At 44.6% G+C, this 18185-nt stretch overlaps 1 protein-coding gene across 1 annotated transcript in view; it reads right to left on the reverse strand.

Annotated features, from left to right (window-relative positions):
- Nucleotides 1-18185, reverse strand: part of TRIM23 (tripartite motif containing 23) — a 43926-nt gene that overhangs the window by 11898 nt on the left and 13843 nt on the right. Inside the window, exons 4-8 of the mRNA XM_069749434.1 lie at nt 12210-12488; nt 9526-9708; nt 4768-4983; nt 3729-3863; nt 3265-3394 (exon numbers count right to left, since the gene is read on the reverse strand). Of these exons, the coding sequence (XP_069605535.1) occupies nt 3265-3394; nt 3729-3863; nt 4768-4983; nt 9526-9708; nt 12210-12488 (943 nt within the window). The remainder of the gene's footprint in view (nt 1-3264; nt 3395-3728; nt 3864-4767; nt 4984-9525; nt 9709-12209; nt 12489-18185) is intronic.

Below are 18185 nucleotides of genomic sequence, written 5' to 3' on the forward strand. Positions count from 1 at the left end.
ATAACGTCCGGCGAGAGCCCTGCCTGGGTTAGAACCCAGGTTTCAAGGGCCACGCCGTCAAATTGAGGACCCCTGAGTTCTGGTGGTAGAACAGGCCTTGTGATAGAAGATCCGGGCGGTCGGGAAGGCGCCAGGGGGCGTCTGCTGTAAGTTGTACGATGTCGGCGTACCATGTACGTCTGGGCCAGTCCGGTGCGATTAGGATGATTGGAACTCCCTCTTGCTTGATCTTCCTCACCACTCTGGATATCAGGGGGAGAGGTGGTAAAATGTACACAAGCTGAGGTCCAGTCCTGAACCAGAGCGTATGCTCCGAGCGACCGCGGATCGCGTGTTCTGGCCATGAAGTTGGAGACCTTGGCATTGAAGTGGGATACCATTAGGTCCACATCCGGGGTCCCCCGGCGATGGCAGATCTGGCGAAAAATTTCGGGATGGAGAGACCACTCTCCCAAGTCTATTCCTTGTCGGCTGAGGAAGTCTGCTTCCCAGTTGTCCACATCCGGAATGTGGACCGCCGAGAGAACCAACCCTGTGTCCTCCGCCCAGTGGAGGATCTGTGACAGTTCTCGCATCGTCTGGGTACGGCAGGTCCCCCCTTGGTGATTCACATATGCCGTGGCATTGTCCGACTGTATTCCGATGTGAGAGGCTGCCAGTAAGTGATGGAAGGCCCTCAATGTCAAGAGGATGGCACGAATTTCCAGGATGTTGATGGGCATGGTCGCTTCCACTGGGGACCACTTGCCCTGTGCCCTGTGGTGTAGGTGCACCGCACTCCAACCCGTCAGGCTCGCATCGGTGGTCAGAACCTTCCAATGACCTGTGAGAAAGGATTTCCCCTTTGCTAGCGAGGTTGGCTTGAGCCACCAGTGCAGGGACCTCCTGGTTGATGTTAGCTGGAACTCCCTGTTGAGAGAAAAGGGATTCCTGTCCCAGGACTTGAGAATGGCTAGTTGAAGAGGCCTGAGGTGAAACTGGGCTAATGGGACCGCTTCTATTGCTGCCCCCATCCTGCCGAGGACTCTCATGGCAAACTGGAGAGATCGAGGGGGTTTGCGGAGGAGGGTGCGAACTCCTAGGCGGAGAGCCAGTGCCTTGTCCTTGGGAAGGAGCACTAGACTCCTGGAGGTGTTGAATAGCATTCCCAGGAAGGTCAGAGACTGACTCGGGGTTGGTGATGACTTTTGTAGGTTGACTAACCAGCCCATGCGACTCAGTGTCCGTTGTGATTGAGACGCTGAGCTCGCAGTCCTTGAAGGTGGGAGCCTTGATGAGTAGATCGTCCAGGCATGGATGACTACTATGCTTCTGGAGTGCAGGACGTCAATGATGGCTGCCATGACTTTGGTAAACACTCTGGGAGCCGTGGTGAGTCCGAACGGGAGAGCCACGAACTGGTAGTGGTCCTGATCGATTGCGAACCTGAGAAATCTCTGATCTCTTGTATGTCTATGGAGGCGAGATATTTTCCCTTCTCCATTGACGCAATGATGGACCGAAGGGACTCCATACGGAAGTGACGGACCCGTACATATTTGTTGAGCTGTTTTAGGTCCAGTATGGGCCGTACGCTGCCCCCTTTCTTGGGAACTATGAATAGATTGGAGAAGAACCCTCGGAAGCGCTCGGGCGTGGGGACCGGTACTATGACTCCTGCTTGAAAAAGCGAGGAGACTGCTTGGTGGAAGGCACGAGCCTTGGCTGGTGGTTTTGGGTGGACAGAGAGGGAGAATCGGTCCGGTGGGTTGGCGGTGAACTCTATCTTGTATCCGGAAGACACTAGTTCCCTGACCCACCTGTCTTCTGTAATAGGCAGCCAGACTTGATGAAAGAGAAAAATTCCGCCGCCTACGGGTGTGGTGTCTTCCGGAGTCCGTGAGTCACGATGAGGAGAAAGTCTGAGATTTTCCTCCTCCGGATTTAAAGGCAGGATAGAGGTGGGGCTATAAGCGGAAGGGGAGCCCGGTGAGGGGTCCCCCTGAGGCACTATAGAGCTGGTACTGCCGCAGAGACAGGGGTGCAGGGAGCCCTGTGTCTCTATTGTGCCATGCCTGCCTGCACTCCCCCGGCCCCAACAGGAGCCCGCAGCTAGGCTGGGGTCCCTGGATGCAGCCGCAGTGTGCTGGGAGCTGCAGAGTGCTGCCTGTACAGGCCCTACCTGAGGCGTCTCAATCTAATACCCCCTGAGGGGGATTAGGGAGGGTGCTGCTGTCACCATCAGGGGGCTTTATCCTCGCCTCGACCTCAACCCAGAAACCAAAAGAAATTGGGGAAGGAGGGGGGTCTCGAATTTGAACCAGCACCCAAGGGACTGGGGAAGGAGCGACATGGGGAATAGCCATCTCGACTTCAACCGGGCACCCCATAATAGGGGGCCGAGGAAGGAGCCATGCCGGGAGTCTCACAGGAGACCCACTTTTCTTCATCTGTAATCCCGTAGGAAAAAAAGGAGTAAAAAAAAAAATTGTAGGTGTGCCTCCTGTGCGACACTAAGCAAAAACTGGAGAAGGCTGACGCCGTCCAGGGGTGTATACTGCAGAGGAGGAGCCACGGTTAATCTTTTTCAGATTATGCATAGTGTCGCCTCCTAGTGGACAGCAGCATAACACATAATGGTCCTGTGTCCCCCAATGAGGCGACAGAATAAACAACTAGTGAAACAAAAATTGGAAATTTGTACAAAAATAAATAAATTTGCTTGAATCTGTGATCGCCTGATCGCTTGTACTATACATAGCAGGGCTTCAGCTCTGCTATGTATAGCGATCATCACAGTCTCCTATGAATGACCGCTAAATGCTGGCTGTCACAGGAGGATCATAATGACAGATTCAGTGGTCATAGCAACTCATCGGTGCCCCACAAACACATCATGGGTGCGCCTTTGGGCCCCGCAGATACATGTTAAATGCCGCAGAGATTGACAGCGGCATTTAACAGGTTAAGAGCTGTAGAAAGATGTGGGCTTGGTCTCTCAGCCCCCAAAGTCAGGGACACGACATATGATGTAACTGTACGTCATATTTCATGAAGGTGTTAAAAGTGACGGTTTACTGCTAGGATACACCATACCTTACTATCTGATGAGAGTCCAACTACCAGAACTCCCACAGAAAGAAGGACCTGCAGCACATCTCCGTTCACCTTAACGAGTTGGACCCAGAATGCTATGACACAGCAGACCAGCAATATGCCATATGATGGGAATGGGCCTTTAAGGCTGACTCTGTAAGAGCGCTGCCACAATAAATTATTACTTACCAATGGTAGGGATTGGCTGCATGAACTCATCCTGCTTCAGTTTAAATAAGATGGTTGTTTTTCCAGCTCCGTCCAGACCCAACGTCACAACGCGGATTTCCATTTTTGGACCGATGTGAACTCTATTGTCCTGGAAAACAAAGATAAGTGCATTACCGTAGGAAGCTCATATGCAAACACTACCCTATAGATCCAGGTGCCGTCATCCTCGACAATCAGCCGCCATGTCTGGGTGAATTAGCGGACAGACAACGCATCAAATGAATGAACTCGTGGTTGTGCCCGCTCCTCCAGCGAGTACGGTGCACCTTGCTGTGGCTTTCCACTTTGGGTAAAAGAGGGGTCCAAAGAAGTGGACCCCAATATATGATATTTATATACTGTGATCCGTAGGGGATATGGAAGCAAACTGTTCAAATAGGACAACCCACGCGCCATCTAACAAGCCACCTCCTCCTCCGTACCTTAGTGAATGTAACAGGAATACTGGCGTCCAGCTGGATGTGATCCGCCAGCTCTGTGAACTGCTGCTGCTGTTTCTGAAGGGTCTCCAGCAGTCGTGTGATCTCTTGCTTGGCCAGCACCACTCGGCAGTCATCCTGTGTAACACACGGTCTCATTAGCAACGAAGCCCCGAATACACCATGCAAGACAATGATACCGAGTTCTTAAGTTAGAAAGCTACATTTTGGACAACCCCTTTAACAGATAGGCGACGTCCACCCTACATTTACCGCAGATGTGAGACGGTATATAGCAATCTCAGGAGCTTTGCTCCATACAGCGCTGGCGTTAGCCGTGCTACACAGCTGGCACTTGAGAATAACTACTGCTATGGAAGCTATGTCTGATTGGAACAGTTCAGCCACTTATATGGGCTTCGTAGGGGACCAGAAATTTTGCAGTTCACTGCAATACTACATTATTGCAGGGTATTGCATAGGCGATCAAGCAGTCCCAGGTGCAAAAGTCCCCTAGAGCGGATAATTAATGTAAAAAAAATAATAATAAATTAAACAAATATAAAAGTTTAAATCATCTCCTTTGTCCTGTAATGAAAATTGAAAAATCTAAAAAAATAAATTAAAAAAAGTACGGTACCTAAATTAGTATCAACGCAGGCATTATTATAAGAACCAAAAAATTTTCTACATATTTATCCCGCATGGTAAACGCCGAAAGAAAAAAGAAAAATGGAAATTACACGTAACCTTCCCCCACAAAGGAGAATGAAATAGTAACAGAGCAAAAAGTCAAATGTAATCTCAAATTGGTACAAAAAAGAAAAACACAAAAACAAAAAACAAAGCCCTCGTACAACTGTTGACTGAAAAATAAAAAAGTAAAACCTTCAGAATACGGAAACTGAATTCATTTGATCCTTGCAAATTTTCCCGGTTTTATTACAAGTAGTAAAACAAAAAAAAACAAATGTAAATTAATTAATTAATTAAATGTAAATTAATATAAAAAAAATCCATCCAAAATCTGCAAAGCACATACCTGCTGCAAGGCCTTCTCACAGTGCAGACAAGCGGTGGACACCTCTGATAACAGGATGGTCATGTTCTCCTGCTGCTGCCGCAGCCAGATCAGCTGTTCTCGCACATGAGCGTCAACTACGCTCAGCGCCATTTCTTCCTGACGGCAGAGAGTTTCGTGCAGATCTGAAAAATATGCCCGGACACAAGAGCGGGCATTCTCTGCTGTCCCGGGGACCTGTCAGATGGGGAGAAGGAAACATTACGCTGTGCCGGTTTGGGGATACTTCACTTTAGTTAATGGATAATACAGAAATTCATGGTTAGGTGAGAACGTATAGATCGGTGGGGATCTGTACCGACTGGCAGAACGGGGCACTTTACCCCTGTTAGGATGGAGCAGTAGTGTGGACGCCCATTCATTCTCTATGGGGCTGCTGAGCTCTTTTCTGGCAGCCCCATAAAGAATGAATGGAGCGGTTGTAGGACATCCACATTCCCATTCAACAATACCAGGGATAAAAGTGCCCTCTTCTGATGCTGAGTGGGGGTCCCAGCAGTCAGACCACCACCAATTTACCAAAATAACTTTTTTTCACTGGACAATCCCTTTAATGCCTACAGGTTATTATGCATTGCCCTCAATCTTCTAACTGTATACAGTGAGCGCTCCCTAGTGGTGACTGCAGGTAATGAGAATGCAGCAATATATCTAAAAAATGTTAAAAAAATTTATTGTCACAGAACGTTAGACCCACAAACAACATGGTGTGAAAAAGACGGCAAAGGGAAGAAAATGTAAACGAATAATGATAAACCAACCAACTAGCTAAAGTAAACTACCTGTTTTGTATGACTGTAAAGTACACCTATCATTTCACTTTTTATACAGTATACTCCTTATAAGCGCTGGGCCCGAGTCCGAAGGTCCCCACCTATTGCTCTAAATCCACTCTGAGGCTGCAGCTCGTCTCCCAGAAGTCGGCAGCTCTTTCATGAGTAAGCGCACAAAGCGGAGTACGGGCTTAATAGAAAGTCCAAGAGTCTGTACTGCAGTTTCTGATCAGATCAATGATGGTCTCAAAACTCGGCTCTCCGCCGATCGTTAACACCTATCATCTATAACAAACTTGGGCAATGTGTGGCCTGTGCACCACATGTGGCCCTTTGGCTGTTCCTGTTCAGCCCATGGAACAGCCATATGGCTGGGAACTGGTGCCCCGCAATACACAGCTGCCCTCTGCCCAGCATCTTGAGCTTACATAAATATCCGCCTCCCAGGATGCAGGTATCGGTGAATACAATGATGGGACAGGGAGTGGTCAGCTCCCAGCAGCAGGTGCAAGGACGGTACTTTATTGTGCCAGCTGTGCTGAGTACACTGAACAGACCAAAGCAACGCATTGGGGGAACAGGGTTAGGCGAGCAGTTTTATTTTTTTTTAGTTGTCTTTACTTATGGGAAACTGGAGACCTCAAACTGCATGAGGGGCTTAGTGGGAATATCATAATTAGTGATGAGCGAGTGTACTCGTTGCTCGGGTGGTCTCCGAGTATTTGTAACTGCTTGGAGATTTAGTTGTCGTTGCCTCAGCTGCATGATTTACAACTGCTAGCCAGCCTGAGTACATGTGGGGGTTGCCTGGTTCCTAGGGAATCCCCACATGTATTCAAGCTGTCTATCAGCTGTAAATCATGCAGTTGAGGCAACGAAAACTACCATAAATCTCCGAGCAGTTACAAATACTCGGAGACCACCCGTGCGTGCTCGGGAAAACCTGAGCAACGAGTATACTTGCTCATCACTAATCATAATGTGTGAGAAGCTGTGTGGGGACATCACAATACGTTGGGGGTTGGGTGAGGGGACATATTTCGTGAGAGGCTTTGTGGGGACATTATACTGTGCGCAGGGCTTTGAAAGGACATAATACTACTTGGGGAATTTGTGCAGATATACTATGAGGGTGGGCGTATTGGAGACATCATACTGCGTGAGGGGCTTTTCGGGGACATCACAATACGTTGAGGGTTGTGTGCGGGGACATATTGCGTGAGAGACTTTGTGGGGACATTATACTGTGCGCAGGGCTTTGTAAGGACATCATACTACGTGGGGAATTTGTGCAGATATACTATGAGGGTGGGCATATTGTAGACATAATACTGTTTGAGGGGACATCAAACTGTGGGAGGACTGGGGGCTGTCATATTATGTTGGGAGCTGTTGATCAGTGTACAAGGGCTGACTAACAGGAGTATGATTTACTGCTTATTAAACTTTATAAAAAAAAAACACATTAAATTATATGATTGTGATTAGCTGCTATAGGTAAGAATACACATTAGAATAAGACCTGTCGTAATATGTGTTAATAAAAACACCTAAATATATCCTCCGCATCAGACCATGAAGAAATACATAGCAACACCACCAAAAAACTACCTTCACACAAGGCCAATAACAGCAATAAAGTTTATTAATTTGTAATAAAAACAGTAATCCGTAATGGGTATATAACCACAGCACAGGCAAAACGGTGGGACATCCAGGCAGAAACTCCAATAATAGTGGTTAAAGTGATCATTCCATAATATAACACACCATGTGCAAATGTGCCATGCGACCATGTACAAATATGCAAATAAGGGTAGACAGGTAAATAATACAAGTGTATAAATCAATATATAATGACAAAGTAGTTACCTATGGAGCGCTCCTGGAGACCCACCACACCCGACGCGCGTTTCGCACTGAAATGCTTCGTCCGGGGATGGTTGGGTGCTGGCCAATAATAGTATATATATCCACAAGGACCAATCGAAGAGGTACAACAATTAAATTAATAAGACTCCTGTGTCCGCATGCGCAATGAAGACATATGGCCGCCGAGGTGATAACCCGCCCACTCACAGATGGAGCGACGAGAAGCAGGAGTAAGTTAGGGCATCGGTGTGTGTGCACCGCATTGGCAACCAGAAAGAGTCCACGGTTACCATCTCCCAACGTACCAGCTGCAGAGCTCCACGTCATACACCCTGACAACATCCGGTGCGCCCGATCAGGTAACCATGGGAACCACCACGAACATCCGGCAGACCTTCGTGACATACTAAACAAAGATGAACCTACCGCGCAGGTACTGAAGTGGCTGAGAGGGCGTATGTAGCAACAAGAGTTGCTAAGGGATAGCAGCGATCGGTAAAAACAATGAAGACACATAAACACCACGGCCAAAGAAAAAACTCATAACGTGCAGTGGAAAAGAATGCAATAGTACCATTAGTTTATAACTAATGCTGAAAAAAATCATGATTATGAACAAACATGAATAGACACAAATGCATAAATACATATAGTGATATTATTTATGTATTTGTGTCTATTCATGTTTGTTCATAATCATGATTTTTTTCAGCATTAGTTATCAACTTTTTTTGTGTTCACTGCGCACGTATAGTTTTCACAGTACGCACGTTTTTTGATACTGGTACTATTGCATTCTTTTCCACTGCGCGTTACGAGTTTTTTCTTTGGCCGTGGTGTTTATGTGTCTTCATTGTTTTTACCGATCGCTGCTGTCCCTTAGCAACTCTTGTTGCTACATACGCCCTCTCAGCCACTTCAGTACCTGCGCGGTAGGTTCATCTTTGTTTAGTATGTCACGCAGATCTGCCGGATGTTTGTGGTGGTTCCCATGGTTACCTGATCGGGCGCATCGGATGTTGTGTCAGGGTATATGACGTGGAGCTCTGCAGCTGGTACATTGGGAGATGGTAACCGTGGACTCTTTCTGGTTGCCAATGCGGTGAGCACGCGCCGATGCCCTGACATACTCCTGCTTCTCGTCGCTCCATCTGTGAGTGGGCGGGTTATCACCTCGGTGGCCATAAGCGCATGCGGACACAGGAGTCTCTTATTATTAATTTAATTGTTGTACCTCTTTGATTGGTCCTTGTGGATATATGTACTATTATTGTCCAGCACCCAACCACCCCCGGACGAAGCATTTCAGTGCGAAACGCGCGTCGGGTGTGGTTGGTCTCCAGGAGCGCTCCATAGGTAACTACTTTGTCATTATATATTGATTTATACACTTGTATTATTTACCTGTCTATCCTTATATTCATATTTGTACATGGTCGTATGGCACATTTGCACATGGTGTGTTATATTATGGAATGATCACTTTAACCACTATTATTGGAGTTTCTGCCTGGATGTCCCACCGTTTTGCCTGTGCTGTGGTTATATACCCATTACAGATTACTGTTTTTATTACAAATTAATAAACTTTATTGCTTTTATTGGCCTTGTGTAATATGTGTTAATAGTAGCAGTGAGTCACTGGACTTAATTCTGCTGAAACAATACTGATGAGTAGAGTTAAGTTAGGCCTGTTGGTTGGGCCCTCCACAACAGTCACGGTCTCTCATATGGCTCTATGGTAAAATGAGTTGCCCACTCCTGATCGATATAAAATCCATATACTATCTACATGGGGCAGCACGGTGGCTCAGTGGTTAGCACTGTAGCTTTGCAGCGCTGGAGTTCTGGGTTCAAATCCTGCCAAAGATTACATCTGTGGGTTTCCTTCGGGTTCTCCGGTTTCCTCCCACACTCCATACTGACAGGTAATCTAGATTGTGAGCCCCAATGGGGACAGCGATGATAATGTCTAAAGTGCTGCGGAATATGATGGCCAGAAATATATAATCAATGCATAGTAATGAAACAAATAATGACTATAACAAGTAACACCCCATTATCTGACTCCTACATGCTCAGTGTGGGCCATTCCAATTCCATCCTCCACAATCTGCTCTCCACCTTCGATCTGTTGGACGATACCGGTGAGCTTTCTGGAATACTCCGAGATCTCCTCTGTGAAGCTTCTTATACAGTGAGCCATGTCCAGTATGGAGGCACGGATCTGGCTAGCTTCAGTTTCCAGAACAGCATGCTTTATAAAGAAAGTGGGAAAAACTATCAATTAAACAATGAAATATAATCCTTCCACAATATGTAATCAAAGCACCGAGGGTCAGGTGAATATTCGGCTACAGGGAAAATTTTTTTTTTAATTACCAAAAGTTTAAATATAACTATATGGATGGAGACCATATACCAATATAAATGCTCGCCACCCGGGCGTAGAACGGGTTCAATAGCTAGTATATATATATATATATATATATATATATATACAGTTAGGGCCAGAAATATTTGGACAGTGACACAATTTTCGCGAGTTGGGCTCTGCATGCCACCTCATTGGATTTGAAATGAAACCTCTACAACAGAATTCAAGTGCAGATTGTAACGTTTAATTTGAAGGGTTGAACAAAAATATCTGATAGAAAATGTAGGAATTGTACACATTTCTTTACAAACACTCCACATTTTAGGAGGTCAAAAGTAATTGGACAAATAAACATAACCCAAACAAAATATTTTTATTTTCAATATTTTGTTGCAAATCCTTTGGAGGCAATCACTGCCTTAAGTCTGGAACCCATGGACATCACCAAACGCTGGGTTTCCTCCTTCTTAATGCTTTGCCAGGCCTTTACAGCCGCAGCCTTCAGGTCTTGCTTGTTTGTGGGTCTTTCCGTCTTAAGTCTGGATTTGAGCAAGTGAAATGCATGCTCAATTGGGTTTAGATCTGGAGATTGACTTGGCCATTGCAGAATGTTCCACTTTTTGGCACTCATGAACTCCTGGGTAGCTTTGGCTGTATGCTTGGGGTCATTGTCCATCTGTACTATGAAGCGCCGTCCAATCAACTTTGCAGCATTTGGCTGAATCTGGGCTGAAAGTATATCCCGGTACACTTCAGAATTCATCCGGCTACTCTTGTCTGCTCTTATGTCATCAATAAACACAAGTGACCCAGTGCCAGTGAAAGCCATGCATGCCCATGCCATCACGTTGCCTCCACCATGTTTTACAGAGGATGTGGTGTGACTTGGATCATGTGCCGTTCCCTTTCTTCTCCAAACTTTTTTCTTCCCATCATTCTGGTACAGGTTGATCTTTGTCTCATCTGTCCATAGAATACTTTTCCAGAACTGAGCTGGCTTCTTGAGGTGTTTTTCTGCAAATTTAACTCTGACCTGTCTATTTTTGGTATTGATGAATGGTTTGCATCTAGATGTGAACCCTTTGTATTTACTGTCATGGAGTCTTCTCTTTACTGTTGACTTAGAGACAGATACACCTACTTCACTGAGAGTGTTCTGGACTTCAGTTGATGTTGTGAACGGGTTCTTCTTCACCAAATTAAGTATGCGGCGATCATCCACCACTGTTGTCATCCGTGGACGCCCAGGCCTTTTTGAGTTCCCAAGCTCACCAGTCAATTCCTTTTTTCTCAGAATGTACCCAACTGTTGATTTTGCTACTCCAAGCATGTCTGCTATCTCTCTGATGGATTTTTTCTTTTTTTTCAGCCTCAGGATGTTCTGCTTCACCTCAATTGAGAGTTCCTTTGACCGCATGTTGTCTGCTCACAGCAACAGCTTCCAAATGCAAAACCACACACCTGGAATCCACCCCTGACCTTTTAACTACTTCATTGATTACAGGTTAACGAGGGAGACGCCTTCAGAGTTAATTGCAGCCCTTAGAGTCCATTGTCCAATTACTTTTGGTCCCTTGAAAAAGAGGACGCTATGCATTACAGAGCTATGATTCCTAAACCCTTTCTCCGATTTGGATGTGGAAACTATCATATTGCAGCTGGGAGTGTGCACTTTCAGCCCATATTATATATATAATTGTATTTCTGAACATGTTTTTGTAAACAGCTAAAATAACAAAACTTGTGTCACTGTCCAAATATTTCTGGCCCTAACTGTACATATTTCAGACCCCATACCCTCTGCTGCTTTCTGCATTTTAACCTCCAGTGATGATACACACAGTCATGTAACGCTGCAGCCAATCACTGGTAATCTCAGTTCAGTCCACCGTAGCGTCACATGTCCACGCTGAAACATCATTGTTGGGGGCCAAGATACAGAGACTGACATGGAACTGGGAAGAAAAGGCACGGAAGCACCGAGAGAATGGCCACATGGGTATTACTTAGATGTTATTTTACTCAGTTTGTTATTTTATACCATTTTAAGTTTTTGGTTAAAAATAAATAAAATATATGAGGGGTTGGATCGCCCTGTTAATTTAAAAGGGTTGTTTCATCTTAAACAAGATGAGGGTGTGTTTTTTTCTTTTCAGAGATGTGAAGTATTGCCCCACAGAGACTTATTTTGAGGTTCTTGGGAAGGATTACCCACCGATCGGCCATTGCAGCAGCCATGATGTTGGGAGGTCTCATCAGTCACTTTACAGTATAGGATCTAGCCATCTATGCTCTGCTAAATTTCTGATATTATCAATTATTAGCACATTCCCTCCAGGTATCAATGTCACATCAAATCCGTCCCGGGAAGCCCAGGTTACCTTGTGGCCCTGATGTTTTCCATACTCTTTGCAGACACAGCACATCAATGGGCTGGGCTGGCAGCCATCTTCTAAGCACACAAACTCTATGGCGTGAACCTGATGTTGGGTGCAGAGGGTCTTCTCGTAAGGTTTGTCGGCCAAGGGCACACGTCTGTGCTTGGCTAGTGTCTTTGTGGAGTGGGTGTGCAGGGAGCAGTCGGCACACAGATGGGTTGCGCATACAGTGCAGTATACGGACGCCACGTGGGCCTCATCTTCATCACAGCGCACAATACTCTGCAGAAAATAAACATCAAATTAGCGGAAATATCTAAAAACTAAAGGAAAAAAAATAACTGTGGAGCTGCAGAATCAGGCGGATGCCCACCGATCACAGACGATATTAATTTATCTCTGCCTGGGATTTATTTTTATTTTTTTGCCAAACTGCAACTATAAAATAATAAACAGACAATTCACATACAAACTTCTAAAGTGCTTACAATCCTTATCCGGGTGTACAAAGTACTGTGTATCTGGCTGCTTAGAGGTAATGCTTTTACAGTTTTGAAGCATTATTTATCTGTTTATGTTTATTATGCTTTGCCCAGTATTTAAAGAAATAGCCCTCTAAATAAATAGTCACCCACACTTTATAGGCTTAAAAGCAATAGGACCAGGTCATGTACAGAGTTATCATTTCTATTATTTGCAGATAGTGACTGTCTAGAGCTCAGACGTGACCAGGAGCTCAGTATCTTCCACGATGATGCTCTGCCAAATCTTTCTTGGTGAATTTTATTAATTCTGGCTTGGGCTAATGAAATGGATGTGCAGTTGGATGGAGGTAAGCGATTGCCTTTGCGGCCGTGCTTCGGGGCCATAGCCATCTACAGTGAAGAAGCATCAAATGAGGTTTGGGTGAATTAGATACACCCCTGTAGAAGCCAGGACTGATCCGGAAACTTGTGCGTAATTATATGAAATACGAGATACCATCTTCCCCATCAGCTGCTATGTATGATGTACATCAGAAGAGGGATTAAAAAAAAAATTGCCCAAAAGACACCACTTCACAAAAAAATAATAAAAAAAAAAAATCAATCTTTATTAGAAATATCAACATGCAAATATAAAAGATAGTATGAACTGTGTGTACCTTGAGACATGTTTGAAGTATAAAAAATAAAAAAAAGGAAATAAAGTCCATACATACAGTGGAACAGACCAAAATTCAAGCTGCAAGACAGTTAAATGATCATAGTAAAGCTCCACCAAGTCGGGGGGTGGGGGGGGAGGGGTGAGACACCGACCAAATGAAACAGTAATTCATCAATTGATCCAACCCATTATGCTATAGTCCTCTGTCTGTGATGCCACTGAACGCCCCGACGCGCATTTCGCAGATGTGCTCTCTCCCCTTAAAGGACATCTGAGAAATGCACGGTGGGGCATGCAGTGGCATCACAGGCAGGGGTTTTAAAATTAAAGGGATCGATAGCATAGTATCGAATCTTCGGGGGTTATTTGGGTCGCCTTTTGGCACAGAGGTAATCTCGGTGGATTTGGAGGTTGCACACCTCATGGCCTTAAGGAAACCCTGAGTTTTTCCCCTTTTTTTAGGATTATTTGTCCCATGCTTTTTAATTGGAGTCTCTTTTTTTTGCTTTTCCTTATATTTTCTCTATCCTTTTTTCTGATTTTCTCATTTGGTAATCATGTTTTTATGGTTTTTTTATCTTAGATTTTGCATTTATCCATATACCAACTCCTGCTGTGCATAATATATATAGAACTCAAGGTTCCATCACTTCCATGGAAGGATTGCACTTTTTTCACAGGATAATTTTTTAAATTATCTTCTGATATGTAAACACATGCTTTTATTGATTTAATACAATTACAGTTGTTTGTTTATTATATACACTGCTCAAAAAAATAAAGGGAACACTTAAACAACAGAATATAACTCCAAGTAAATCAAACTTCTGTGAAATCAAACTGTCCACTTAGGAAGTAACACTGATTGACAATCAATTTCACATGCTGTTGTGCAAATGGAATAGACAACAGATGGAAATTATTGTCAATTATCAAGGCACCCTCAATAAAGGAGTGGTTCTGCAGGTGGTGACAACAGACCACATCTCAGTACCAATGCTTTCTGGCTGATGTTTTGGTCACTTTTGAATGTTGGTTGTGCTTTCACACTCGTGGTAGCATGAGACGGACTCTACAACCCACACAAGTGGCTCAGGTAGTGCAGCTCATCCAGGATTGCACAGCAATGCGAGCTGTGGAAAGAAGGTTTGCTGTGTCTGTCAGCGTAGTATCCAGAGGCTGGAGGCGCTACCAGGAGATGTGGAGGGCGCCGTAGGAGGGTAACAACCCAGCAGCAGGACCGCTATCTCTGCCTTTGTGCAAGGAGGGACAGGAGGAGCACTGCCAGAGCCCTGCAAAATGACCACAAATGTGCATGTGTCTGCACAAATGGTTAGAAACCGACTCCATGAGGATGGTCTGAGTGCCCGACGTCCACAGATGGGGATTGTGCTCACAGCCCAACACCGTGCAGGACACTTGGCATTTGCCACAGTACACCAGAATTGGCAAATTCGCCACTGGCACCCTGTGCTCTTCATAGATGAAAGCAGGTTCACACTGAGCACGTCACAGACGTGACAGAGTCTGAAGACACCGTGGAGAGTGATCTGCTACCTGCAACATCCTTCAGCATGAACAGTTTGGCAGTGCGTCAGTAATGGTGTGGGGTAGCATTTTTTTTGAAGGGCCACACAGCCCTCTATGTGCTCGCCAGAGGTAGCCTGACTGCCATTATGTACAGAGATGAGACTCTCAGCCACCTTGTGTGACCATATGCTGGTGCGGTTGGCCCTGGGTTCCTCCTAGTGCAGGACAATGCCTGACCTCATGTGGCTGGAGTGTGTCAGCAGTTCCTGCAAGATGAAGGCATTGAAGCTATGGACTGGCCCGCCCGTTCCCCAGACCTGAATCAGATTGAACACATCTGGGACACCATGTTTCGCACCATCCACCAATGTCACATTGCACCACAGACTGTCCAGGAGTCGGTGGATGCTTTAATCCAGGTCTAGGAGGCGATCCCTCAGGAGACCATCCACCGCCTCATCAGGAGCATGCCCAGGCCTTGTTGGGACATCATACAGGCACGTGGAGGCCACACACATTACTGAGCATCATTTCCTTGTCTTGAGGCATTTCCACTTAAGTTGGATCAGCCTGTAACTTCATTTTCCACTTTGACTTTGTGCAGTATTCCAACTTCAGACCGCTGTGGGATATTAGTTGTGATTCACGTTGACCATTTTTCGGTTTTATTGTTCTCAACACATTCCACTATGTAATGAATAGATTTACAACTGGAATATTCCGTTCAGTGATATCTAGGATGAGGGATTTTAGTGTTCCCCTAATGTTTTTGAGCAGTGTATTTCACAACATACACTCTCCTTGCATTTTTAATGTGTATTTAGGTTTTTTTTTTTACCCATAATACCATCTTATTTTTGTTGTCATATTTATCTCCCCCTCTTTTTTTATTTATAATTGTGGGGTGCTTATTTATTTTTTTGAATATCACTGTTACTGCATCCTTGGTCCCGCTCATGTGTTCTCTTGTGTGAGCGAGTGATGTAGACTTTCCCATCCAATGACTTTTAGTAAATTGGTTCTTCTTGGTGCTTTGTTTCTTTATATGATTCTCATGTAGAAATGCTCTACATAAGGGAACTGAAGTTAAACTGTTCAGATTTGCAGACGATGCAAAGTTAGGAGGGATAGCTGACACTAAAGAAGACTGAGAGGATTCAGAAGTATCTAGATAAGCTTGAACAATGGACAGCAACTAATAGAATGATATTGAACATGGAGAAATGCTAGATTCTACATCTGGTCAAGAAATAGGCAGAATAGAACTAAACAGCACATGTAAAAGAATTGTGTATACTAATAGATTACAGACTGAACATGAGTCAATAGAGTGATACAGGAAAAAAAAAAAGCAAACTGAGTTTATTCAGAGAAGCATACAGCCTAGATCACATGAAGTAATTATCCTCTACTCCTTGGTCAGACCTCATCTGGAATACTGTGCCCAGTTCTAAGTACCACAAAAAAAAAAGTGTGGGTTCCCCTGTATTTTTTATAACCAGCCTTGCTGATAGTTACAGCCCTGAGCAAGGCTAGTTATCAAAAATAGATGGGTCCTCTTTTTTTTTTTTTTTTTTAAATAGTGTGAACCCCACCCATATTTGACAACCAGCCTTGCTAAAGCAGACAGCTGTGGGCTGGTATTCTCATGTTGGTAAGGGGCCATGGATATTGTCCCCCCCAACTTAAAAATAGTAACCCGCAGCCGCCCAGAAAAGGCACATCTATTAAATATGCCAAGTCTGATGCTTTGCCTGGCTCTTCCCACTTGCCCTGTAGTGGTGGTAAGTAGAGATTCATATTTGTGGGGTTGATGTCACCTTTGTGTTGTCAGGTGACATCAAGCCCACAGCTTAGTAATGGAGAGGCATCTATGATACATCTATTCATTACTAATCCTATAGGTATATGGCAAATAAAGACATAGCCAGAATAAAAGCCTTTTATTAGAAAGGAAACAAGACACTTTAAAAAAAAAAAAAAAAAAAAAAAGTTAGAAACACTTTTACTCAACTACTGCCTAATGCCATGGAAGACAACATGGGGAACCCTCTATTCTTGGTTTGTGAGTTTTGCCTGGTTGGTTATTAGAATTAGAGGGGAACCCACACTGGGGTTTTTTTTTTTTTAAATTTACAGTACAGGAGCCAGATAATGAACACCCCCATCGGCTGCTTCTGCACTCGCTGTCATTAGTGGCAGCAGGTGTCGGATTATGGGAGCTGTAGTCCCATTAACTGACCTGAGGTAAACTTTATACTGCCGATCAAAGCCGAGTATTCTCTCGCTGGCTTTTGACAGCGTGGGAACCGTGGCTCTGACTGGTGGGGATGATTTTACCACTGACCAGAAGCCATGTTTGCTGCACTGTCATGCACATGACAGTGTGACAAACTGTGTTCAGGCAGCCAAACCTGAACAATGACACTGACTTCCTGGTGCCCGAATAGGCATTTGGTACGGACGCCGAACTTTACTGATTGAGTTTGCCCATCTCTAGTGTCGAGTTCGCCTTCAATGGAAGTCTTCAGACAGAGGCTGGACAGACATCTGTGAGATGGATTAGTGAATCCTGCATTGAGCAGGGGGTTGGACACGATGACCCTGGAGGGCCCTTCTAACTCTAACATTCAATAATTTTTACAGTGATTTGTCTGTTCAATTCTGGGTAGGGAGGCCCATCTGCAGCCAATCATTTCCTGCATGATGCTTATACTCAGTGAGTGAACACTGCAAAACTGGCAATAACCTTTTCATATAGAGATAATCATGTTGTGGATATATAATTAAGTGACTACTAGGCAGCTGAAAGAACCACACAATACATTTATGTATTAAATATTTATTTAAAGTGCAAAAAAACAAAAAATTTGTTGGTGAGCAAGACAAGTTCACTTAGGCATGTTGGGTGGCAAAATTAAGTGGCCAAGATGATTGAAAGCATTGCAAAGATGGCAGAGTACAGTGTGGCAGTGAATAAGTATTGAAGGGTTAGGTTATAGGAAAGGGGTACAGGGATGGGGATGAAAAGTTGGGGGCCCACAGATTTAACCGGAAAAATTCTGAACTAGTGGAATGTAAGTGACTGCCCTCAAACTGCCAGGTGACTAGTCTGAAACCATGTTCAATCCTGATCTTGTTTGCTTCAAGTGCTTGTCTCGTGAATTTCTTCAGGTATCTTTCCTGATGGAAAGAATATAGAAGTTAGCAAATGCTTTAGATAAAATACACAAGATAAAGTTAGAAAATGCTGCTGTCCTACATAGAAATGTGAGCATACCATGGTCATAGAAGATACTGAAG

Source organism: Ranitomeya imitator, chromosome 1 (genome assembly GCF_032444005.1).
Source record: "Ranitomeya imitator isolate aRanImi1 chromosome 1, aRanImi1.pri, whole genome shotgun sequence".
NCBI classification, from domain to species: Eukaryota; Metazoa; Chordata; class Amphibia; order Anura; family Dendrobatidae; genus Ranitomeya; species Ranitomeya imitator.